At 33.5% G+C, this 25804-nt stretch overlaps 2 protein-coding genes across 3 annotated transcripts in view; one reads left to right on the top strand and one right to left on the bottom strand.

The window, feature by feature from the left end:
* Positions 1-25804, bottom strand: part of LOC127735940 (polypeptide N-acetylgalactosaminyltransferase 1-like) — an 81102-nt gene that overhangs the window by 39777 nt on the left and 15521 nt on the right. Inside the window, exon 1 of one of the 2 annotated variants that reach the window (XM_052246391.1) lies at positions 1916-2364. The exons of the other annotated variant lie outside the window; for it this stretch is intronic. Within the exon in view, the coding sequence (XP_052102351.1) occupies positions 1916-2364 (449 nt within the window). Of the gene's footprint in view, positions 1-1915; positions 2365-25804 lie in introns of those variants that run through there. 2 annotated transcript variants of the gene reach the window in all.
* On the top strand, positions 16451-19750 carry LOC127735941 (uncharacterized). The gene is made up of 2 exons (XM_052246392.1): positions 16451-18096; positions 19584-19750. Exon 1 carries the CDS (start codon positions 16625-16627, stop codon positions 17849-17851), a length of 1227 nt encoding a protein of 408 aa, XP_052102352.1. The 5' UTR covers positions 16451-16624; the 3' UTR covers positions 17852-18096; positions 19584-19750.

Raw genomic sequence — 25804 nt, 5'->3', positions numbered from 1 at the left:
GGAATGGAATTCCTAGAGATGAAAGACAGTGTTGAAAGACAGTGTCGTCTCATGGAATGGAATTCCTAGAGATGAAAGACAGTGTTGAAAGACAGTGTCATCTCATGGAATGGAATTCCTAGAGATGAAAGACAGTGTTGAAAGACAGTGTCGTCTCATGGAATGGAATTCCTAGAGATGAAAGACAGTGTCGTCTCATGGAATGGAATTCCTAGAGATGAAAGACAGTGTTGAAAGACAGTGTCATCTCATGGAATGGAATTCCTAGAGATGAAAGACAGTGTTGAAAGACAGTGTCGTCTCATGGAATGGAATTCCTAGAGATGAAAGACAGTGTTGAAAGACAGTGTCATCTCATGGAATGGAATTCCTAGAGATGAAAGACAGTGTTGAAAGACAGTGTCGTCTCATGGAATGGAATTCCTAGAGATGAAAGACAGTGTTGAAAGACAGTGTCATCTCATGGAATGGAATTCCTAGAGATGAAAGACAGTGTTGAAAGACAGTGTCGTCTCATGGAATGGAATTCCTAGAGATGAAAGACAGTGTTGAAAGACAGTGTCATCTCATGGAATGGAATTCCTAGAGATGAAAGACAGTGTTGAAAGACAGTGTCATCTCATGGAATGGAATTCCTAGAGATGAAAGACAGTGTTGAAAGACAGTGTCGTCTCATGGAATGGAATTCCTAGAGATGAAAGACAGTGTTGAAAGACAGTGTCATCTCATGGAATGGAATTCCTAGAGATGAAAGACAGTGTTGAAAGACAGTGTCGTCTCATGGAATGGAATTCCTAGAGATGAAAGACAGTGTCGTCTCATGGAATGGAATTCCTAGAGATGAAAGACAGTGTTGAAAGACAGTGTCGTCTCATGGAATGGAATTCCTAGAGATGAAAGACAGTGTTGAAAGACAGTGTCATCTCATGGAATGGAATTCCTAGAGATGAAAGACAGTGTTGAAAGACAGTGTCATCTCATGGAATGGAATTCCTAGAGATGAAAGACAGTGTTGAAAGACAGTGTCATCTCATGGAATGGAATTCCTAGAGATGAAAGACAGTGTTGAAAGACAGTGTCGTCTCATGGAATGGAATTCCTAGAGATGAAAGACAGTGTTGAAAGACAGTGTCATCTCATGGAATGGAATTCCTAGAGATGAAAGACAGTGTCATCTCTTCTCCTTGTCAATTGGAACTGAGTTTCACTATATATTTGAGTGCCAATCTGTTATTGTTAAATATATAAGAAAATAAGCATATTTCAGAATATTACCACAGGTATCCATGTGTTGAGAAAATGAAATGACTGCTTTCATTTTGCAATAATAAAGTTATGAAGAACTTATCACTTTTCATTATCAAATTAGTTAAAATATTGTAATTATGATCTCTTTAATATAATTATATGATTATGTTAACATTGTTCTGTAGCAACCATAATATGATTATGTATTCTGCCTCTTGTTACACATGTATATATGTGTCTGAGTGTTTCAAAATAAAGTATATTGTTGTTGTTATTGACAAAATCATATGAATATGTAAAGGGTGGTATGTAACAGATTTATTATACTTTTTTGTTTTCGGATTTAAGAGTCTAAAAAAGTATTATCATAACATCTTCTTTGAAAATGTAAAAAAACAACCTTCATGTCTTGATGGTTTAAAGGCCTGCGTTTTAAATACAAATAAATGGAGCTAGGGATTTACGTAACTACACAACCAAACGACATAAAGTAGCCAAATGAGATCTGCGAATCAACTTTCAGTCGTGTCAAGCTTTATATATTGAAATGTGAATGAATATATTCAACATAAAATATCAAAGATCTGCCATCAAATCAAATTCTCAGAAAAACAAAAACCAATTTAGACTTCAATTTTAACTATCTCCTTCATCATTTAAATCTTACCTAGGTGGTCTAGAATCCGGAAGAAGTCTATTCAAAGGTATTATATCACTAGCTAGAACATTAATTTGGTGTTTCTTTAACAACTCCTTAACTTTTTTCTTTTCTTCACCTACAAACGTAACCCCTCTTCCGTTTTCTCCATTATTCATATAATTATTACTTCCATAGTTATCTATTAAAACATTTCCTGTTTTAATATAACTGTATTTCCTGAACTCTTCAGCAGATATAAATATCTTTCCTAAATTTCTTATATTCGAATTCTGACTTAAAAAAGTAAGGTTTTGAATAAACTCTGATTTTTGAATGTTACGTAAATACTCCTCTTTCGAGTTCATTCCCTTTTTGAATAAAAAGTTGACTTCTTCCAAATAAAGCAGAGATTTAAATGTTACAACTAATATGAACGTAATGATAAAAGTCCCTACGTAACGACCACTCAATCTCATTTTACACTCATATACTGATATTAAAATTGAAAATTATGCTTTAAACGGAGTGTTTTAACATGTATGATAAATGTTGATCAACCAAAATCAATTTAGCAAGCTGTCAGCTAAGTCAAAGCAATTCTTATCAAAGTACGAAGTAAAAAGGTTAACTCCCATAACTGTTTTTGTAACTGTCAAAGTATGAAACTATTAATCGTTTACATCCAATAACATGAGGCGGGTGTTACCTGTGAAGGGGATGAAGTCCATAAAAGTAATTCTTTTAATACATAACGTTTTGGCAAAATGAAAACTAAAGAAAAATAAAATAAGGTCATCAGTTTGTTTTTTTTTTTTTTTTCATTTTACAAAATATGACATTTTATAATCACAAAAATCACTATAATTTAAAAACCACCTATAACATTTGTCATGATTTGAGATACCCTTTATCATTGTTTTCATTATTGAGGGCATGACAATAAGTACCTATTTACTAAATATTGCAAAATAAATTATTCCCAGCAAAATTTCTGTTGAAAAGGGAACTGAAATACGGAACGTAATCGATGTTAGTCCTGTTGTTAGAAATTTTATAAATGACGTCATTTTAAGCTGGTTCTCGGCTGACACTAGCTGCGGAACCGTAGCTCTTATGTCCTTATGTTATTTTTTGACTATTTGCGGACGATCTATGGTCCGCAAATAGTCAACAAATAACAAAAGGACCTAAGAGCTACGGTTCCGCAGCTAGGCTGACACTACTTCACTTTTTTCAAGTTTGAGTGTAGCATAAATACAAGCGGATTTCAGTTTATATCAATGTAAATGAAAACGTCATAGGCCTATATAAAATTCCTAACAACATGACCAACATCGGATAAAAAGGAACAAAAAACCAGCAAGACAAATTTGTCAATTCAAAAAAGCAAACTGGGAAAACATTAAATCAGACATACAAGTACTAGAAGAAAAGATAAAAACTATATATAATAAAAGTAACACAAATGAACTTTGGCTAACATTCAAAGAAGATCTTATAAAGACCATCAGTACTAACATACCACAAATACAAATAACACACAAAATGAAATTGCCTTGGACCACAGACCAACTAAGAATTAAGATTAACAAAACAAAACGTCTGCATAAAAAATCTAAGAAAAATCATCATCTGCAAATTAAATACAAACATATGAAAAAAACATTGCAGGCAGACATGCGCTCAGCTTACTGGCATTATATTGAAAACATGATCCTAGACCTTCCAATTGAAGAACCTGGAAGCACCAACAAAAAGCACACACCTAAAAACCTGTTCTCATATATCAAGAGCATGAGAAATGATAATTCAGGTGTAGCTGCCCTAAAAAAGGATGGATTGCTCATAACAAACACCAAAGATAAGGCGAACATCCTCAACGAGCAATTTCAAAAAGCATTCACTACTGAATCATCTGCAGATCCAATACCAGTAAAAAACTTATCATCACATCCACAAATGAATGAAATTAAAATATCAGAAAAGGGCGTCAACAAACTACTTCATAACATCAATCCAAATAAAGCCACAGGCCCTGATGAACTATGTGGAAAGGTATTAAAGGAAATGAAAGATCATCTCAGTCCTATCATCACACTCATCTTCCAAAAGTCAATTAACACTCATAAAATACCTACAGACTGGAAACATGTAAATGTCTGTCCTGCATTCAAAAAAGGCGACAAAAACAATGCCATAAATTACAGGCCAATTTCACTAACATGTATACTTTGCAAAATTATGGAGCATATCATAGCTAGTCAAATAATGGAACATCTCGAAAAAAACAATATTTTATATGATTTACAACATGGTTTCCGATCAAAACGCTCTTGTGAGACACAATTACTATCTTTCATACAGGACCTTGCAAGAGACAACAATAACAACATACAAACTGATGTCGTTGTGATGGACTTTGCCAAAGCTTTTGACAAAGTCCCTCACAAAAGGTTACTTTACAAATTAAAATACTACGGCATAGACAATAATACCTTGGAATGGATTGGTGATTTTTTACACCATCGTACACAGACAGTCATGCTAGATGGAGAACAATCAGAAAAAATTGGGGTAACATCTGGAGTGCCACAGGGCACTGTCCTTGGCCCAATCTTATTCCTCATTTACATAAATGATTTCCCAGAATATTTACAACACAGCACCTTAAGGTTATTTGCCGATGACAGCATCATCTATAGAAACATCAAAAACATAGATGATGCATCCAAACTACAACAGGATTTAAATTCAGCGGCACAATGGGAAAAAGACTGGTTAATGTCATTTCACCCAGACAAATGCTCCATACTTAGAATTACACAAAAAAAGAAACCAGTCAACCATGACTACATCCTTCATGGTCACATTCTCCAAACTGAAACAGCTACAAAATACTTAGGCATAACCATCCAATCTGATCTCAAATGGAATAAACACATAAATAATATAACAGCTAATGCAAATCGACAACTTAATTTCCTAAAACGTAACCTTAAAGTTTCATCCAAACAAATTAAAGAAAGGGCATACATGTCATTAGTTAGACCTAAGCTTGAGTACAGCTCTTGCGTCTGGGACCCTCACAACAAAAACCAAATCAATCAAATTGAGATGGTCCAACGAAGAGCTGCTCGCTATACATGTAATAGATATCACAATACCAGCTCAGTCTCAAATATGCTTGATCACTTACAGTGGCCTACATTAGAATTGAGACGTATACAAACAAGACTAGTGGTATTCTATAAGATCATACATCAACACATAGCAATCTACCCTAAAGATCTTCTCGTTAAATCAGACAGTAGAACAAGATATAAACATACCAACCACTTTAAACAAATTCAAACAAATAAAGATTCTTACAAGTTCTCATTTTATCCACATACAATAGTACAATGGAACCTACTTCCTACACCAGCAATCCTTTGTACAACAGTCGAAGGCTTCAAAGAGCAGATTTCTATATCTGCTCTTTCACAAATATTCTAAAAACTGCATAACATGTACATAGTTTTACCATGAAATATACATAGGATAACAATCCACAAAAAAATTTATTAAATCACTGTTATATTTTTACTTCATTTTCTATGCACCAATGCAATGTAACGTAAAATTACTGAAAATTTATTTCTTTTAAATTGTAAATAAGCCACGCATGCAACGGCACGTAATAGTCAAAGTTGTGACTGAGTGCGGAAATATGAAGATAGATAGATAGGATACGTATCCGTAATACAGTTATTTTTTCACCAGAAATTATGCTGGGAATTTTTTTACAATAAAAGTTTATATATATGCATTGTTAAAGGAACACCATATACATATAATATATATATATCGCAAATGGCAGTCAGCAGGGTTTGAGAATATCCGTTGTTCGACCTGCTAGTCAAATGCGTTTTGTTAAAATATACTTTTTCACTTTTTTGGTCTTTTGGAAAATGTTGTTTGTGCTGTATTTAGACCCCGCGGTTTTTATCCAACGCAATCATAGGTTTGAACGTTGTTTTCAATTCAGACTTGTTTATATTTTTTCGTTTGCGCTTGTATTATATTTCCCTTCGGGTTTATATGATCCGTTCATCCTATTTCGACTCTTCAAAATTCAAGAGTCTATCCTAAATTGAGTTAAAGTATATGGCCTTCCAAATACCGTTTCGATTCCTAAGATCACTGAAGAGACATTAATTGTCGAAATCCGGATATGGTGTACTAATTTTTGCACCTTTTGTTTGCGGTATACCATCTTTTCCGCAAGTTTATTGTTTTCTGTTTGGTATTAAATTAATAGTTCAGATCCATTTTGTTACATCTGGTGATCCGTTTATTTGTCAATCGCCAATGGCAGTCAGCAGGGTTTAAGAACATCCGTTGTTCGACCTGCTAGTCAAATGCGTTTTGTTAAAATATACTTTTTCACTTTTTTGGTCTTTTGGAAAATGTTGTTTGTGCTGTATTTAGACCTCTCTACCAAGAAATTTGTTTTGCATACACACGTATAAAAATTGCGGTTTTTATCCAACGCAATCATAGGTTTGAACGTTGTTTTCAATTGAGACTTGTATATATATATATATATATAGAGAGAGAGAGAGAGAGAGAGAGAGAGAGAGAGAGAGAGAGAGAGAGTTTAAGGCGTCTGCGCAATGCTAGGCGGTGTTGTCGTAAAGTATGAAGTGAAAAGTACAGGTTCCAGTCCCGGTCGGGGAGGAAGTAAAGATCCGATCTACTCTAACATTGTTTGGTTGATTTTCTAGGCACTATATAAACAATATATATATATATATATCTGCTGTTAACAGGATATCGTAAAGTATTCTAAAGGTTTGCTGACTTCGTCCCCTTTCACAGTGCCTCATATTATTTTCTGATGGAAACTTTTTATTGGTGCAGGAAACCGGAGTGCCTGGAGGGGAATTTACATCTCTGAATTTTGATATACAGAAACAAAAATTGACAAGATTTATAAAATATCTTTAGTTAAACAATTTTAAATTATCCTTAAACGGGATTTCTATTCATGATTTTAAAGTTCTTCTATCTATAGTTTTGACAAATGTCACGTCTAAAGCAGTTAATTAGCACATACTTACAACTTCTCGTCCAATCAAATTGCTAGAATTTGCCTTCTAATTTTCTTAGTACATACTTTTTCCGTGTACTAAGTAACTACGCACGAATGACCACAAGGGTAAGATTTCATTGTATCATAATCAAGATATTAAAACAAAATTGCCACTGGCTATTTTGAAATAAAATGCTGTGTTCCAAATTAAATTAAATAGTTTGTAATATAGTTTTCACGTTGATTTTTAAATATCCTGCTATTAAAATCTTGGATTTAAAAAATGTTTTTGACGATTGCAAGTTTCTTTCATTTAAATAAAGAGTAACAAATATGGTTCTTTATACCTTGATAAGAGTACAACGCCATCTTAAAATTGTGATAATTTATCATCCATGCAAAAGTGTGTACTATGAAACCTTGTGAAGGGAAATTCAGGCAACTTGATCTATTTCGTCATGAATTGATTGATTGATTGATTATTGGTTGCTTAATGTCCAGTTGCAAATATTTCATGCATGTTCAGGACGATGTCATAAATTGCAAAACCGTAATAATGTCTGAAGAGAATATGCCACCTATATATATAGATATAAGAAGATGTGGTATGAGTGCCAATGAGACAACTCTCCATCCAAGTCAAAATTTATAAAAGTAAACCATTATAGGTCAAAGTACGGTCTTCAAAACGGAGCCTTGGCTCACACCGAACAGCAAGCTATAAAGGGCTCCAAAAATTACTAGTGTAAAACCAACGGTCTAATCTATATAAAAAACGAGAAACGGGAAACACTTATGAACCACATCAACAAACGACAACTACTGAACATCAGATTCCTGACTTAGGACAGGTACAAACAATTGCAGCGAGTTTAAACGTTTTAATGGTACCAAACCTTCACCCTTATCTGAAACAATAGTGTAACATCACAACATAGAAAGACACACTATAAAATATCAATTGAAATGGCTAAACTCAATCAAAAGACATATTAACATCAGTGAACATACACTGAACAAATAAATTTGATCTATGATTCAATGTAAATACAAAATAAATATATATGTACATGTATATACATGTTCTGAAACATCTTTTAGTTTTTACTTTGAAATAAAAAAAAACATAAACCCTAGTATCTTTGATCTATTGGTAGTTGCTTTCTAATGACTATCCGCACACTATCTATGGGGACATTCCAGGGGCGGACCCCGCCATTTTTGAAAGGGGTTCCAACCCAGGAAAAAAGGGGGGTCCAACCATATGTCCCCATTCAAAAGCATTGATCGTCCAAAAATGGGTGTTTTCCAACCCCCGGACTCCCCCCCCCCCCTCCCCCACACCTGGATCCGCCACTGCATACTATCTATATGTTTCAAATTTATTATAGCTTTAGTTTTACTGTGAAATTGAAAAATGTTTTCAAGACATGTAAAGCTTCCAATGCAATTTAATCATTGCTTGCTTTTGGTCAATTTATTTTGTCATCTTATCATGTAAAGAAGTACATGTATAGTAAAAACACCGCTTTATACCAATAAACATACTGACACCAGCAGCTACCATCTTTTCATTCTGGAGTCAAGGCCTTTTGAAATCACATATTTTACAATGATACTAGTGGGTAGATTTACAAAACTTCGTTAATGAGCTCCGTTTTACAAACACCTGTCATACAAGTAGTCAGCCAAAATAAACTATCAATAGACCAATTAAAAGATTACTCGAGTTTTAAATATGTGCTAAATTGGATAGTCTATGAAAAGGTAAATACTATGAAATTAAGAGCTCGGGGCAAGCCCCTCGCTCTAAATTTCATAGTATATACCTTTTCATAGACTAACCTATACTTGGAAAACTCTTGAGGTTACGTAACAAAGAATAAAAATTTCAATTACCAAATCAAAGGTTATTCATGATAAACATGACGTAACATTCCATGTCTTCCAGGCAAAAATAAAGTGAACAGAGACATGATAAAAAAAAAGTTAGATAAATTTCGCTTTAGTATGTACATTGTGTCTTGTCCAATATATAGGTAAAGCGTTCGTAAGCAGTAATGACTCCAGTTGTAGTATGTTCTCGAAATAAGAGAAAAAAAGGACCGGACATTGCTTTATCAATAAATGTAAAAGGTTACAAACTTTAGCTTAAAGAACTTCATCTAATAACAACGAAGTTATATCCTTTCACACTATACAGTTCACAGTGATTTTATCAGTCAAAATCATCAATGAAAATGCAAACTTTATATCGCACAATACATAGATACAAGAAGATGTGGTATGAGTGCCAATGAGACAACTCTCCATCCAAGTCAAAATTTATAAAAGTAAGCCATTATAGGTCAAAGTACGGTCTTCAACACGGAGCCTTGGCTCACACCGAACAGCAAGCTACAAAGGGCCCCAAAAATTACTAGTGTGGAACCATTTAAACGGGAAAACCAACGGTCTAATCTATATATAAAACGAGAAACGAGAAACACTTATGAATGGCCATTATAGGTTAAACCAGATATTGCACAATGCCTATTATAGTTTAACCCATATATGCCATCTGGTACTTCCACTCTGATACCTCCAACACAAGCAAGTCCACTTCATACAAAATACATATTAGTATACTGTAAACCAACTTATTTTCGCGACTTTCGCGAGTAGAAAAATAACGAGAATATAAATCGTCGCGAATATGTTAAACTTGAATCTTTCCATATTAAACTACATCAAGTGAATTAGAAAATCGCGAAATTAAATAGCCGCGAAGTGGACTAGACGACTATACGGTTTGGGTTTTTCTCATTGTTGAAGGCCATACGGTTGCCAATAATTGCTTACACCCACTTTATTTGAACTTTGGTGGATAGTTGTCTCATTGTCAATCATACCATATCTCCTTATTTTTACATTATCTGTAACTTAGTTTACTATTTATGATAACGACCAGTTAAGACTGATTAACATGTTATAAAAGATAACTGTGAATCTATTTATTTCATATTTTTCTTTTTACATTTGACGAGATAACGAATTACCGGGTTTATCCTTTCGAAAGTTTTATGGACACTATGATCATGTGTATGATTGTTATGGAACGACTGTGTCACAGACGACCATATATATGTTCCGCTTGTCGTTGCCACAATCCCATCCTCTTTATCCCAATTGTGACATCACCAAGTGCAATTAACGAATTTGTACTTGACTTGCATAACACGACAGCTAATGAAGCGGGAACCAGTGGCGTAGCTAAGCCTGTTTTAAGTGTACGCCCGAACCTCGGCGAGGGGTATGAGGGTCCCCAGCGGGTACAGAGCAAGGGACCTCCCAGCAGGGGTCCGACGGAAGCTAACGATTTATTGAGAGAGATACTATTTCTGTCATTAAAACTCATCAATAGCAACATACTTTAAAGTCTAATTTCTTGATTTTTTCATGTATAATTTATTCAGTGCGTTGATTTGGAATCTAATGGCCAATAGTTGTTAGTATGAAATATGTTTAAAAGGAGATGTGGGGTAAAACAATCAATCGACAAGCAATAATAAATTTTCATAGATGGTCAGGTGTGATATAAACATACTCAAAGGGTTCCGTGGAATCCTGTGTTTCGCCTGGGATTGCTGCTGTCGGTTATTATATAAAAAGTGATTCCATTTATCAGTCAAATACAGGATTTAAAAGAAATCAAACTTTTCTTTGATGTTTTTCTTGATCTTGGAAGATAAGCTTCTGTCCAAGTTTCATAACAATCTATGAAAGTTTACAAATGTAGCAGGTGAAAAATATTTAATTCAAGACCGTCTATTAATTGCCCCCCAAAAAATGGTAAAATACTGAAAAATGAAAAAAAAATATAATTTTTAGACTGAAATTTGCTGACTGTTATAAAAGTTTTGAAATCATTTAAAAATAAAGGAATATATCTCCCCCATGCAAAGCTCTGATTTTTTGTCCGGAATTGGCTATACTTTAGGTACGTCTAATTTCGATCAGCTCTTCCAAAGTTTTTATTAGGTTTTGGATTTTCAAATATTTCGGCCTCGAGCATCACTGATGAGACATTAATTGTCGAAATGCGCATCTGGCACAGGCACTTGTCTCAGAATTTTTTTTCCCTATATACCTTAATATAACACGTATATAGGAAAACATTTTTCTAAGACAAGTGCCTGTGGCATCTGGTGCAAAAAAAAATCGTACAGTTGGTGTTAACATTTTTACATAAAATTCGATGAAGTTTTGACAAAGTAATTGATGCGTAACAAACAGTATCTACTTGTTAACTATAACTAATAAAAACAATGTTCTTTTCAGTAAAATGCGGAAAAATTAAAAGTAAATTTTCATAATTATGCTCTGGATACTCATTTGATCATAAAAAAAAGTTTCTGCCTATATTCTGTAAAATTACATAAAGGTTTTACAAATTTATTGATGTTTTAAAAAAAATTTAACCACAGGCTGAACATAAATATTGACGACGCCAACGCCGATTACGGAATGTCTCGCAGGCTCGACAAAACTGCATATCATATCTCAGCAGATAATGAATTGCTTTAAACTATAGGAAAGCTAGGGAGGCTAATTTACAGTAGATTCAGATTTTGACAGAAAACGATCAAATAAATAATATGATACCATTTGATTAAAAAGTAAATTTCTTCCTACTTTTATCTTCAATTACAAGTCAGTGGAGAAAGAACTACAAGACTCATGTGCTTTTAGCCAGATCTTTGAATTTATTTAGATAAAAATATTTTGGATGGGAACTGCCTACCCTTCGGGAACACTAGAAGTTTTTTGGGGTTCGTGGTGCTTAATATTTAGTTTTATATGTATCGTTTAGTTGACTGTTATTTGTCTTTTTAACCGTGGTATTGCCTGGTTTTATCCAACTTGTCGTTTCTGATTGTCCCCTCGGTATCTCCACATTCTCGTTACTCACCTTCGGGGTATGTCGTGGGAGAAGCATACATGATTGCTATGTGAGGCAGATGATATCACGGTGAGTTGACACAGTCCTAGCGTAGATACACGTACTAGAAAGTTCCCATGCCTATGTTAGCAATTTTTTACTTTTCCTTAAAAAAATTTATGTTTTTTTTCTCCTTTTTAATTCCAATCGTTCAATGTTATTGATGTTCAATTTTTTTAATTCCTTAATGAAAAAGTCACTCATTAAGTCACTTCATATCCTATTATTACTATACCCTTAATGTTCATTTATCGCCACAGAATGGTCAACTCACTGAGCAGATTTCACGTTGATGGTAAGTGATACATAGCAAAACAATTCATTTTAAATAAAATGTTGGAGCGAGCGAATCCAAAGATTTATGGATCATTTAGAGTGGCCTTAAAATTCATTAATTTCGTTTATATTACTATTTCGAGTTTTTTTTTAAATTTATTTTTTCTTCTTGATATTATGCTATTCCTTCTTATCAGCGTTGCCGTGGACATGAGAGTACTTATCTTTAAATGTCTCTAACAAACAAATCTACGATATAAAAAAGGAGACATGGTATAATTGCCAACGATACAGCCATCCAACAAATAAACAGCTGCGCCATGAGCGCATGATACGCCCGTCGTTTTGTGTGTGAGGTTTTATGCAATAATCATAAATCGTTTCTGAGATACGGCGCGACATGTGAACCCCCCCCCCCCTTTTTTTATAAAAAAATCAATAACTCTAAAATAAAATTTTGAATCATCACCAAAAAGTATACAGATCTTAAGATTAATATAATTAAGAAGTGTGTAAAGTTTTAAGCAATTATCATAAATCGTTTTTGAGATACGGCGCGACCTTTTTTTACAAAAACTCAAAAAATCAATAACTCTTAAATAAAATTTTGAATCATCATCAGAAAGTATACAGATCTTTAGATTAATATAATTAAGAAGTGTGTAAAGTTTTAAGCAATAATCATAAATCGTTTTTGAGATACGGCACGATATGTGACCCCCCCCCCCCCTTTTTTTACAAAAAAACTCAATAACTCTAAAATAAAATTTTGAATCATCACCAAAAAGTATACAGATCTTTAGAATAATATAACTAAGAATTGTGTAAAGTTTTAAGCAATAATCATAAATCGTTTTTGAGATACGGCGCGACATGTGAAAAAAACACCCCCTGTTTTAGTTACAAAGTTCCGTAACTCAAAAAGTTTTAATCTTATTTTCACTAAACAGATCATTTGACCATCATAAGAAACAACTATGCTAAGTTTCATGAAATTTGGATAAGTCGTTCTCAAGTTACGGTGCGACACGTGGACGCCGGACAGACGGACAGACAGACAGACAGACGGACGCCGGACATTTGTATACCATAATACGTTCCGTCAAAATTTTGACGGGCATATAAAAATTAAAGGAAAAGGATGTATAATTGTTTATGTGAAGTATAACTATAACTTTTATTCATAACTCAATGTTAAAAATTCATGAGCCATGGTGCTGTTGTGTAGGGATTTACATTTATGTAACAATTACAATCGCTTTATTGTTCAAGGTATATTAAACGTTAGGACAAATCGATAAATTTCTCCATAAAACAGGATAAGTATATTGATTCAGAAGTTATTTCCTTATGTTTAGAATAATTTGAATGCGCATTTATTGGAAATTAGTAATAATTTGTCAAATTTATATACGAAATACTCAAATACCAGAAATTCACATTCTGATTAAATCTTCTCGTTCGTATGGGTTAAAGTACACTTTTTAAATGTACTTTTAAAAAATGTTCATATGTACTGTAAATGCACTTTTTTGTTAACACAGGCTTACTCTGTTTGATAGGATGAAGGAATGACAATCAAACAAATATGTATGAATTGAAAACTGTGTTTTGACCCATCCCACGCCATCATATTGTTACACAAAGCCTTCATTGTATCCTTCATCCAAGCCAGTAACCAAAAAATCCCAAAAATATTAGGCCAAACTACAAAAAGAAATTCACCAATCTTAATTATCTACATGTATCTAAGAGCTATCATTTTGGTTACTAAAGGCCCAAGGAACATTGGGTAGATACCTAATTTTGCAATTTGTATTTTTTTTTGTATCTTTAAATATTTTAGTTATAGTTTTTGAATACGTAAAACTCGTTTTTATTCGTTTAAATTGTACTTAATTATAATTTCCATATAATTATTTTGATACGATACAACATTTTCGTCTGCTTAATTTCGTGAAAGATAATATTATTTCCCACAAGAGTTTATTACAGTGCGGAAAGTTTTTGTATAGGCATTGCTGTGTAACGTATTGTATAGGCATTCCTGTGCCATATATTGTATGGGCATTGATGTGTCATATATTGTATAGACATTGCCGTGTAACGTATTGTATAGGCATTGCTGTGTCATATATTGTATAAGCATTGCTGTGTCATATATTGTATAGGCATTGCCGTGTCATATATTGTATATGCATTGACATTTGTTGTGTCATATATTGTATAGGCATAACTGTGTACTGCATTGTACAGGCATTTCTGTATTTTGTATTGTATAGGCGTTGCTGTTTAATGTATTGTAAATATATTGCTGTATAATAAATTGTACATTAGGCATTGCTGTGTAATGTATTGTATAGGCATTGTTGTGTAGTGTACTGCATATGCATTGCTGTGTAATGTATTGTATATGCATAGCTGTGTAATGTATTGTATAGGCATAGCTGTTTAGTGTGTTGTATAGGCATAGCTGTGTAATGTATTGTATAAGCATAGCTGTTTAGTGTGTTGTATATGCATTTTTGTTTAGTGTATTATATATGTATTCCTGTGTAGTGTATTGTATAGGCATTGCTGTGTAATGTACTGTATAGACATTGCTGCATAGTGTATTGAATAGGCAATGCTGTCATATATGATCATATATTGTAAAAGGCATTTCTGTGTAATGTATTGTATAGGCATTTCTCTGTTATGTATTGTATAGGCATTTCTGTGTCATGTATTGTATATATATTTATGTGCTCTACGCGTAGTTATTTTTAGTCGCGTAGTACCTAGGGTAAGAACCGGTTTGGATTTCGCGGGTAGTATATAAGAAAAGGATCACGTTTTTTCAGTTATCGAGGTTAGGCGGTGACCACGTTGATTACTACTACAGTGTAGACATGTCCGACAACGAAAAGAATCCTAATGAGGATATGGATGAAGATACGGTTGAAGATACGGTGGGAGAAGATGTGTCTAATGCTGATCTTTTGTCACTAATGAAGACCTACATGAACAACAAAATCGCCGGGCTCGAGAAGAATCTAAACGATTCGACACATAGTTTAGCGAAAAAGGTAAAGAAGTCAGAAAACAACTTTAAATTCAAAGGTAACAAGGTCCAGTTTGACCTTAACGTAGATGTGCTGGACAATTTAGATTCCGCTATATCTTGTATTGAGAAGAAACGTCCGAATAAAGCCATTTCGTACTTAGAAGATTCCAAAGAGCTACTGAACAAACGGAATAAGCATATAAGGATCGCGGATAAGTCCGAAGGGGGTTGGCAGACGGTCAGTGAATACTTATCTGACGAGCTAGCGAGTGATTCGGAAGATGAGAAACGCATTAGGGCCGCGGATAGCAGGGCAGTCAAGAAAATTAAGGCAGCTAAGACGGATAAACAACAGCATGGTAGAAAAAGACCCGCAGAAGCGGCTGGTTCGTCGTATCAACAGGCGCACAGTGGTGGAAATTCTGGCGGTAATGGTTTGCAGCCCTTTCGTGCAGGGGCATCTGCCGGCGGAGCTCAAGGCCAGCAGAGCCCAGCAAAACCTTCCGACGTCTGTTATAAGTGTGGATTCTACGGGCATTGGGCGAGAGAATGTCGCAGACAAAGCAAGAACAGAGTACCCAGAGCACCTCCTTCTTAAAGAAAACAATCAAGAAATTTAAGGTACATGAACAATTTAATATTGACACTTACTTTGAATATGAAAAAGATGTTTCTGATATAACTGTAAAGGGCAGATTAAGTGCTTCTTTAAATTTTTGGGTTAAGATTTGTACAACAGATTTTGTTTATAATATAATCAAGGAAGGTTATAAAATTCCTTTTTTACAAGAACCTACTTCTGTATTTTTGAAAAATAATATATCTGCTTTAAAAAATAGAATTTTTGTACATGAAGCTATTTTAGATTTGCTCAAAGGCGGTTTAGTTAAAGAGGTATCGAACAGACCGCACGTTGTGAACCCGCTGACCGTAGCAATCAGCGCAAAAGGTAAACATAGACTTGTACTAGATTTAAGACATGTAAACAAAATGGTGTTAGTAAACAAAGTTAAATTCGAAGATGTGAAAGTTGCTAAACAATACATTACAAACAATTCCGTTGGATTCCTTTTTGATTTAAAAGCAGGGTATCATCATATTGATATATTTGCTCCACATCAAAAGTATTTAGGTTTTTCGTGGAAGTTTGAGGGAATTGAAAAATATTACGTATTAACAGTTTTACCTTTTGGATTGAAATCGAGTGGTTATGTATTTACAAAGGTATTACGACCATTAGTCGCGCACTGGCGGAGAAAAGGTATTAAAATTGTCGTATATTTAGACGACGGATTGGGGTTAGCTGATGATAGTGAAGTATGTAAATTACATGCAGACATCGTTAAATCAGATTTAATTATGTCGGGTTTTGTTCCAAACAAGGAGAAGAGTATCTGGTCCCCTTCTTATTCATTGAAATGGTTGGGGTTTATATGGGATTTACAAAAATGTGTTTTGCAAATTCCCGAGTCCAAAATATTGGACTTGCAAGAATGCATAGGCATTGCTTTAAGTAATCCTTGTAAAGTTAAAATTAGAACACTCGCAAAAATCTGTGGCAAGGTTATATCTCTTACTCCAGCAATCGGCAATGTTACTCAGATAATGACAAGAGCTACATTTGCTGTGATTAACGAACGAGATGATTGGGATCAGTGCATGGACATTAACTTCATTAGTGATTTAATTTTTGAATTCATGTTTTGGAAAAATAACGTGCAATTGCTAATGCCTGTCTCTTTATTACCAAAGGCAAATGAGTTTAGTATTTATAGTGATGCTAGCGATATAGGTGCAGGAGGTTTTATACAAAACTCAACGCATGTAATGTATAAATCCTGGACGAATTCAGAAAAAGTCAAAAGCTCCACATGGAGAGAGGTAAAAGCAATCGAGCTGTGCTTAGTATCATTTGCACATTTAGTATGCAACAGTTCGGTTGTTTTTTATACAGACAATCAGAACGCAGTGAGCGTTATTGAAAAAGGTAGCAAGATATTAGAACTTCAAAACTTGACTCTTTCAATTTTTAATACTTGTATTGTGAATTGTATTTCTATAAATGTAAAATGGATTCCACGAGAAGAAAACGAGCAAGCAGATTATTTAAGTCGAATCGTTGATATCGACGATTGGGGGACTTCAGATGAATTTTTTGAGTTTGTAGATAATTTATGGGGTCCTCACTCAATTGACAGGTTTGCCAATATGGAAAATAGAAAACTGTCTAGATTTAATTCTTTATATTGGAATCCGGGTTCAGAAAGTATAGATTCATTTATATGTAACTGGCATGAAGAAAATAACTGGTTAGTACCACCAGTAACACTGGCAGCTAAAGTCATTAATCATTTAGTCAAATGTAGAGCTGTTGGAACTCTGATAGTTCCAAAGTGGTCCTCATCGCCGTTTTGGCCGTTACTGTTTGAGGAAGGTTTACATTACAAACCATATGTTGAAGATGTTATTGAGTTTTTTGAGGCAAATAGAATATTTGTTGCCGGACATAATGTAAATTCTATTTTTGCTCAAGGTGATTTTAAAGGAACTGTTTTAGCAGTGAGATTAAATGCTTCAGATATGTAATATTATATATATATTTTACAGATTATCCATGTTGGTCACTGGACAACCGTTTTTTACTTGGTAATGATGGTCACGACTCTGTTAATGATTTGGCATAGGAACGTCACTGGACTCGCACTTGTTTATTGTTTTATGTTTGTCACTGGACATATGATTTGTTATGGTCACTGGACCAAGAGTATTGTAGTCACTGGACTACGCAAGTAAGGTCACTGGACCGCTTAAATGGATTAGGAATTTACAAGGTAAATATAGATTTATTGTATTATTACTGTTTAATTACTATTTCATTACAGAAAATTTTTACAACTGGTTTTTGGAAACAGAGTCACATTATTTCTCACCCACAGTTGAAAATACTTTTTCAAAAACTTTCAACAGTACTAGATTCAAGGGCTAACACTACAGTATCAAAGTACATTGGGTATTTCAAAAGATTTGTATTATGGGCACGTAAATATTCAGAGATAACTTCGATACTTCCGTGTAATGAATTACACGTCAGTTTATATTTGCAACATCTAATAGATACCAGTAGCCATTGCAGTGTCGTTGAGGCCGCATTTTACGGTATTAAGTGGGCGCATCATATTGCAGGCGTAAAGAATCCTTGTGATTCAGATTTGGTAAGAAGTATACTCGATGCATCTAAACGTATGTTATCTAGACCGATTCAGAAAAAGACACCAGTAGATCCAGATATTATGAAAAAACTTTTTAATTTTTATAACAAGAAGTCGAGATCACTTAAAGATTTGCGTTTACTGTGCATGTGTGATTTAGCTTACACTGGGTTTTTCAGATATAATGAACTATGTAATATTAAGGCCAAACATATTTCTTTTACTGTCGAATATGCAGACATTTTTATAGAAAAGAGTAAAACTGATTGTTATAGAAAAGGAAAGAATGTTTATATTGCTAATTTAGATAGTCCTCTGTGTCCTGTAAAAATTTTAAAGTCCTATTTGGCGAAAGCTAAAATAGAGATGAATTCTGATATGTACATTTTTAGGTCATTAACATTTTTTAGAAAATCCAATATATTTATGTTACGCTCTAAGAATGAGAAATTATCATATACACGAGCAAGAGAAGTGATAAAAGAGGCTCTTCATAGTATCGGATGTTCCGAAAAAGAGTTCGGCTTACATAGCTTTCGTTCAGGCGGGGCTACCATGGCAGCTAGAAACGGTATATCAGATAAGACTTTTTAAGATACACGGCCGCTGGAAATCAGACTTGGCAAAAGATGGTTATGTGTCTGAAGATATGACAAAGCGTTTATCTGTTACAAAAAATCTTGGTTTATAACCACTGCTTTCTTTGTACATCGACATGGTCACCGTGCTGGACAAAATCAGAAATGTGTTTCTTATTTTATACCAAGAATGATATAGTATACAGTTTGGGTTTGAAGTAGGTTTCAGAAATTAAGTAGCGATGTGCACATAGATACTTTATGTTCGTTTGAACAAGTGAATTAGAACATAAATATATTTATGTGCTCTACGCGTAGTTATTTTTAGTCGCGTAGTACCTAGGGTAAGAACCGGTTTGGATTTCGCGGGTAGTATATAAGAAAAGGATCACGTTTTTTCAGTTATCGAGGTTAGGCGGTGACCACGTTGATTACTACTACAGTGTAGACATATTTACAGTAGTGTAGAATTGTAATGTAATTCAGATATCAATTGGATGTGTACTAATTATGATAATTGTTTATTTTTAGATATTCTGTAAGGCCAGTGTACCATAAAAAATTTTATTTAGTGGACGTTACGTACATGTGTATTAGCATTCAGTGAATCCAATGTTTTTGTGGACAGTGAAATGATGATTTAGCTTGTATAATGTTTAATAAAATGACATGGTCACCGTGCTGGACAAAATCAGAAATGTGTTTCTTAATTTATACCAAGAATGATATAGTATACAGTTTGGGTTTGAAGTAGGTTTCAGAAATTAAGTAGCGATGTGCACATAGATACTTTATGTTCGTTTGAACAAGTGAATTAGAACATAAAGGCATTTCTGTGTAATGTATTGTATAGGCATTTCTGTGTAATGTATTGTATAGGCATTGTTCTGTAATGTGTTATACAGACATTGTTGAAACTAAAAACGATTGCGATTGTACTGGTATTTATCAGTACTATGGCTGTGTCTTACCTTGTTTTGGGTGAGTTTAATATCAACTCTGATAAAATCCCTAATTTTACTATTCATGAATTGAGTATTTGTGAAAAATAAATATCCAAATCCAGTATCCAAGCGACTATGGAGGAATCGGGTTGTTGGGGGTCGAGTAATCTTTTGTACTGTATAATATTTAATAGTAATTCCGTTAATTTTTTTTATGCATAATTCGATATTTTAGTGTCAGCTTAACAGCGTAATGTAAACAAATGATAAATCATTAGGACTAAACAGTTTTGATATGTGAGGGGTAAAATTTTAAGGGGTAGCATGCCGTATAAATAAAATTACTAAGAAGTAAAACAATATGCCATCCTGTCATGCTTTCCTTTAAACTGTGTGTAGAGAAAGGGTCAAACACACGTCTATTTTTTTATCACATATACGTTTATATTCAAATAAAAGATTATGTAAAATGAAGTAACTCGTTTATATAGACCCAAGTTAGTAGGTGCTGAAGGTCATTTATACGTAACAATAATTATGTGTCACCAATTTACTTTAATATTTAAAGATAATTGTATCATACATGTCGATAGCGACCTACATGTATACATGTACATGTACTACATATCTTTGAGGCTCTTTAAATTAGTTATGTTCCGATAGTCAAATGTCTTATGTATATGGTTTATTGAATACGAATACGAATACTTTATTATATCTAATTAAAGGGACCGTTTCCGAGCATATATACACACATATATATATATATATGTATATGTGTAAGTCTAAATTGAAAACAACGTTCAAACCTATGATTGCGTTGGATAAAAACCGCAATTTTTATACGTGTGCATGCAAAACAAATTTCTTGTTAGAGGGGTCTAAATACAGCACAAACAACATTTTCCAAAAGACCAAAAATGTGAAAAAGTATATTTTAACAAAACTCATTTGACTAGCAGTCGAACAACGGATGTTTTTAAACCCTGCTGACTGCCATTGGCGATTGCCAAATAAACGGATCACCAGATGTAACAAAATGGATCTTATTTATTAATTTAATACCAAACAGAAAACAATAAACTTGCGGAAAAGATGGTATATCTCAAACAAAAGGTGCAAAAATTAGTACACCATATCCGGATTTCGACAATTAATGTCTCTTCAGTGATGTTAGGAATCGAAACGGTATTTGGAATGCCATATAATTTACCTCAATTTAGGATAGACTCTTGAATTTTGAAAGAGTCGAAATAGGATGAACGGATTATATAAACCCGAAGGCAAATATAATACAAGCCCAAACGAAACACACACATATATATATATATATGGTTGTCACTTGCTTAGACTTGTTTGTATGATATACTTATTTCTAGTGACTGTATAATGAATTGAATCATTATCCCATACGGTATATAAAAATTGTTGAGTTAGATTGCTGACAAATAACAAATACATTGTGTATTAAATAATAATATAACATCTTCACACGCTTAAAACACATGTCTTATGTCTATCTCTAGATTCGCCTTACGTGACAAGGTAACACTACGACTATTGAAGTTATATTTTATAGCGGATGTGGTCGTGTGGTCTAGAGCGCTGGACATGAGGCTAAGCGATTGGTGCTGTAGTGTATCAAAGGTGTGAGTTCGAATCCCGTTGAGGGACAAAAATTTGTCAGCATAAAAGTCTAATTCTAACACTGTTGGGTGTAATTTTCAGATATATATATATATATATATATATATATATATATATATTAGTATTAATTACACAGCATTTGTAATGATATATTACATTGAAAATAAATGGATAAATAACTATTCTCCATACAAGATGGTGTTTAAGAATAAATAGATAGAATATTAACACTTTTGTAATATATTAAACATAAACTACAGCACTACTACATGTATATTTAGTCACTGGAATGCAAGTTCTAACAAATCTTGACACTAATTATTAACATTTTCAGACTCACTGGACATTAACCAAATAAACTGTTGGCAGTGGGAAATCTAGTGACAAAATATAACCTCTCCTGTCAACACAGAAATCTTTTTAATGTTTGCACAAGAAAAAACGTTCTGGTACAATAGTAACAGTAAAATTAAATTGTAATAAAATTAAAAAACAAAATTTTCATTTAGTGTTATCATTTTCTCCTAATGTAGCAAACGACGAGTACAGGAGGCATATGGCATATGTGTAAAATGGATTTGAAATGTTGCTATGCGAATGCATTCTTACAGTATCAACTTCAATTTATTTTTCCACTGGCTGTATACCTTTCTTAACACGCCAATTATCCGTTTATATATGCAGCTAGATCAGAGAAGTTCAAAGAAAAAATTCCAACGAAATCAATTGATATGCAGCAAAGATTATCACTTTTTAAATTAAGTTACTAAGCAAATTTAAACGGACCTTATCCCGATGTAAACATTGATTGTGAATAGATCGAGAAGACCGCAAATACTTGTTCAGAAATGGAGACGACTTTTTTTTTTAAATTGAATAAAAAAAAAATAGTAAAAATCTTTTGACAGATAAACTACTTTATAAAAATATTTATCTTTTTTTTTTGCCTGCACAAAAATTACTTTTACATTGTTATATTCACGAAACGACAATATTTCTATATTAAAAGTTCACGTGACAAGAGCAGACCGGTGTACTCGAAGACTTAAGATGTGAAAAATAGGTATATTTTTGATAATTGTAACATTCTAAGGACTTTAAGAAATTCGAAAAAATGTTCACCTGAAAGATCTATAGATTTTGTATGTATTTGATTTTTTCCCAATTTTTTTAATCAATAAGCAGCAAAGATTAACATTTGTTTTTAATTTCAGTTTCACAAGCTTCTTATGCAATCATCTTTGTAAATAATGAACATAAAATATCGTGTCTATGCATGTATATTTCTAATAACACAGTCTAACAAATAATGAATTTCAAATGTACGATTAACTTTTGATCAGCATCGTCACCCGCATTGTTTTACTGTTTATTTTCTCGATTCTATCACAAGAAGAGTTAAATTTTCTATTGTTCTCGTTTATCGGTTCATTTTTAACGTCCAGCGGCAAATTAATAAGCATATTCAGGATGAAAACATGTTAATGTAATATGAATATTAACCCTGCTTTGTACTAGACCGACACGCTGAGCCGGATTTTCAACTGCTAGTACATAGTCGTTAAGCATGCCTATTTTTTTTTCAACACTTACAGGCCACTATATTCATATTCAAAATACTCCAGTCTGAGAAACGCAATGACCTTGTATACCTTGTAAACATATACAATTAAGATTCTCGAAAAGTGGTGGTCCGAAGGTTTAGTCCATCAACATTTTGCAAGTACCGGCACAATTTTGGTATTTTGCAATAGAAATAAAAGTTAGAACCAGCAGGTTTTCTTCAAGGACGACCAAGGAAAGAAGATTTTGGAGAACTCTGCGTTATCTTTTATATACAAAAATAATCATGTTTGGTTACTTTAAAAAAAAATGATAGACAAGATGTCCTTTTCGATCATATACCCGTCAAACATTGACAACTTCTTGTACAGTTTAAGATTATTCCTGAAAATCTAATGGTCGGAGCTTTAAGCCGGATTTGTTTAGCTAAATTAAGTTAGGAAAGCATAAAGGAAAAATGTCACGAACAAAGCGATTTCTTCAAACCGATTTTCTTTGTTTTTACACTTATTATATAATTACATGAGTGCCAAAAGAGAGCACACTATTACAGTCATGTCTACCTAATGAACTGACGTAACTAAATTTTCTAATAAATCATCGTAAACTTCATTTATGTCATCCAACATAAAAAAAAAATCTGCTATATTCGAAGGCAAATTGATTTTGTGTTTTATTGCTTCTTCAACAGAATATATCCAGAAGAGGTCCAGATTCATTTTTTTTACTCTTCACCAGAAGACATTCTTGAGATGTACAGAAAAGACCAATAAAACACGCCCCTGATATCCTGCTTCTGTTGCGAGCGAATGATTATAATAAAGCAAAAACTCATAAAAAAAATACCAGCCTTATATTTTTGTACGCCAGACGAGAGTTTCGCCTATGTATAAGAAACATCAGTGACGATCGAATAAAAAAATAAACGTCAATTATGCATCTACGTTAAGAATGTTTATTCATATTTAAACAAATAAAAACAGTAAAGGGATTATTTTTCTGATTCCAGTTGAAATGTTTAACCTGCCGAGTTGAATGCATTAATCATGGAGAACAAATGTCACATCATGACTTAACTGTTCCTTGTGCAAAGGGTTACTCTGTTCAACTCAGTTCTACACAGATATTGTACGCATGGTTATGACAACAATGCCAAAATGGAAATTGTGCTTAACAGCGTACTTCTCAGGACTTTATGTTCACTGCATACTTTTAGCACTATAAATACATTTGAGCAAGGTAGTCTAAAAGTTTCACAGATTATCGACAAAAAACATACCCTTCGTAGTATACAATGAATCATCATAAATCGTGTAAACCAAAGAAAATAAATTATAAAAGTAGAACGATGACAGTAAATATCCTGGAGAAAAATCTTACCGAGGAGGTCTGGCATCGGGAACAAGTCTGTTTAAAGGAATAATATCACTTGCTAAAGTATTAATTTGATATTTTTGCTTCATTTTAGCGGCATTTCGTTTTTCCTGTCCTACAAACGTTACTCCACGTCCTTTTTCTCCAGTTTTCATTGGATCGTTTTTTCCATAATTATCAATTAAAATATTCCCTGTTTGGATTTTATCATTTTTCCTAAATTCTTCAGCAGATATAGACACTTTAGGTCCTTTTCTTATGTAAGTAACCAATTTTAAAGTTACAGGCGCATTACTATTTGATAAATTAACTTTTTGAACAAAAGTTGATTTCATTTTCTTAATATAATCCTGTTTGGATAGGAGTCCGTTGCTTATTAGCCATCTTGTATCTCCAGAATACACACATACTTCATATGTAAGTAACATTAGAAATACTGCAACACCAGCACCTATATAGCGTGTTGTTAGTCTCATTATTATAGCAGAATGAACTGTTCGTACTTTGAAATATGAGGGAAGTTTCAACATTGAATACATGCTTCCCGAATTAAGAATAAAGATGTAAATTGAGAAAAAAGATGTATCACGTGCACCGTGTAGCATCACAACCGGATATAGACCTAAGGCTCGACCATAAACAAGTTTTGCATACGTTAAAACAACTACACGCATTCACACACAGTATTTAACGTATACAAAACTTGTTTAACCCCGCCACATTCTACACATATACCTGTCAAAAAATAATTAATAATAAATAATTTTAAAAGATTTATTTAATGTCGGGTATACATATAACCAAGGAATTGTATAATTAAAATGAATGGAAACGCAACCGACTTCAAAGAGTATGATGCATCTCTGTTTCGGGAGATGCATGTGTTAATTACACCCCGTACCTCTGGCTAATTACTTGTCTTGCATTAGTTATCGAACTTGGCAATTTAGTATGACGACAATTGTCAAACTTTACTAGCGGTCACTGGTATAATATATACACACTTAAAGAGTGACCTAAAAATGAATGCCTTCTGTGAGGCAGACTTTCAAATTGGGTAGAAATGTTTTTCCCCAAGAAAATGGCAATTGCTCAGGGAAATTGCATTGTTTTCAAAAGGTCATATTGGGGAACCCGTACGCATCGAAAATTATTTTCTGCAAAAAAGGTCCAACATTTTTGTATTATATATAGGGGGCGTAACTTACTATTAAATATAGAACT

The sequence above is a fragment of the Mytilus californianus genome, unplaced genomic scaffold (genome assembly GCF_021869535.1).
Source record: "Mytilus californianus isolate M0D057914Y unplaced genomic scaffold, xbMytCali1.0.p SCAF_3, whole genome shotgun sequence".
NCBI classification, from domain to species: Eukaryota; Metazoa; Mollusca; class Bivalvia; order Mytilida; family Mytilidae; genus Mytilus; species Mytilus californianus.
Note: the sequence above shows the minus strand (reverse complement) of the source record. Positions and strands in the feature narration are given on the sequence as shown.

Excerpts from the sequence above, each read along its gene's own strand:
- LOC127735941 (XM_052246392.1), top strand. The coding sequence starts at position 16,625 with ATGTCGGGTTTTGTTCCAAACAAGGAGAAGAGTATCTGGTCCCCTTCT.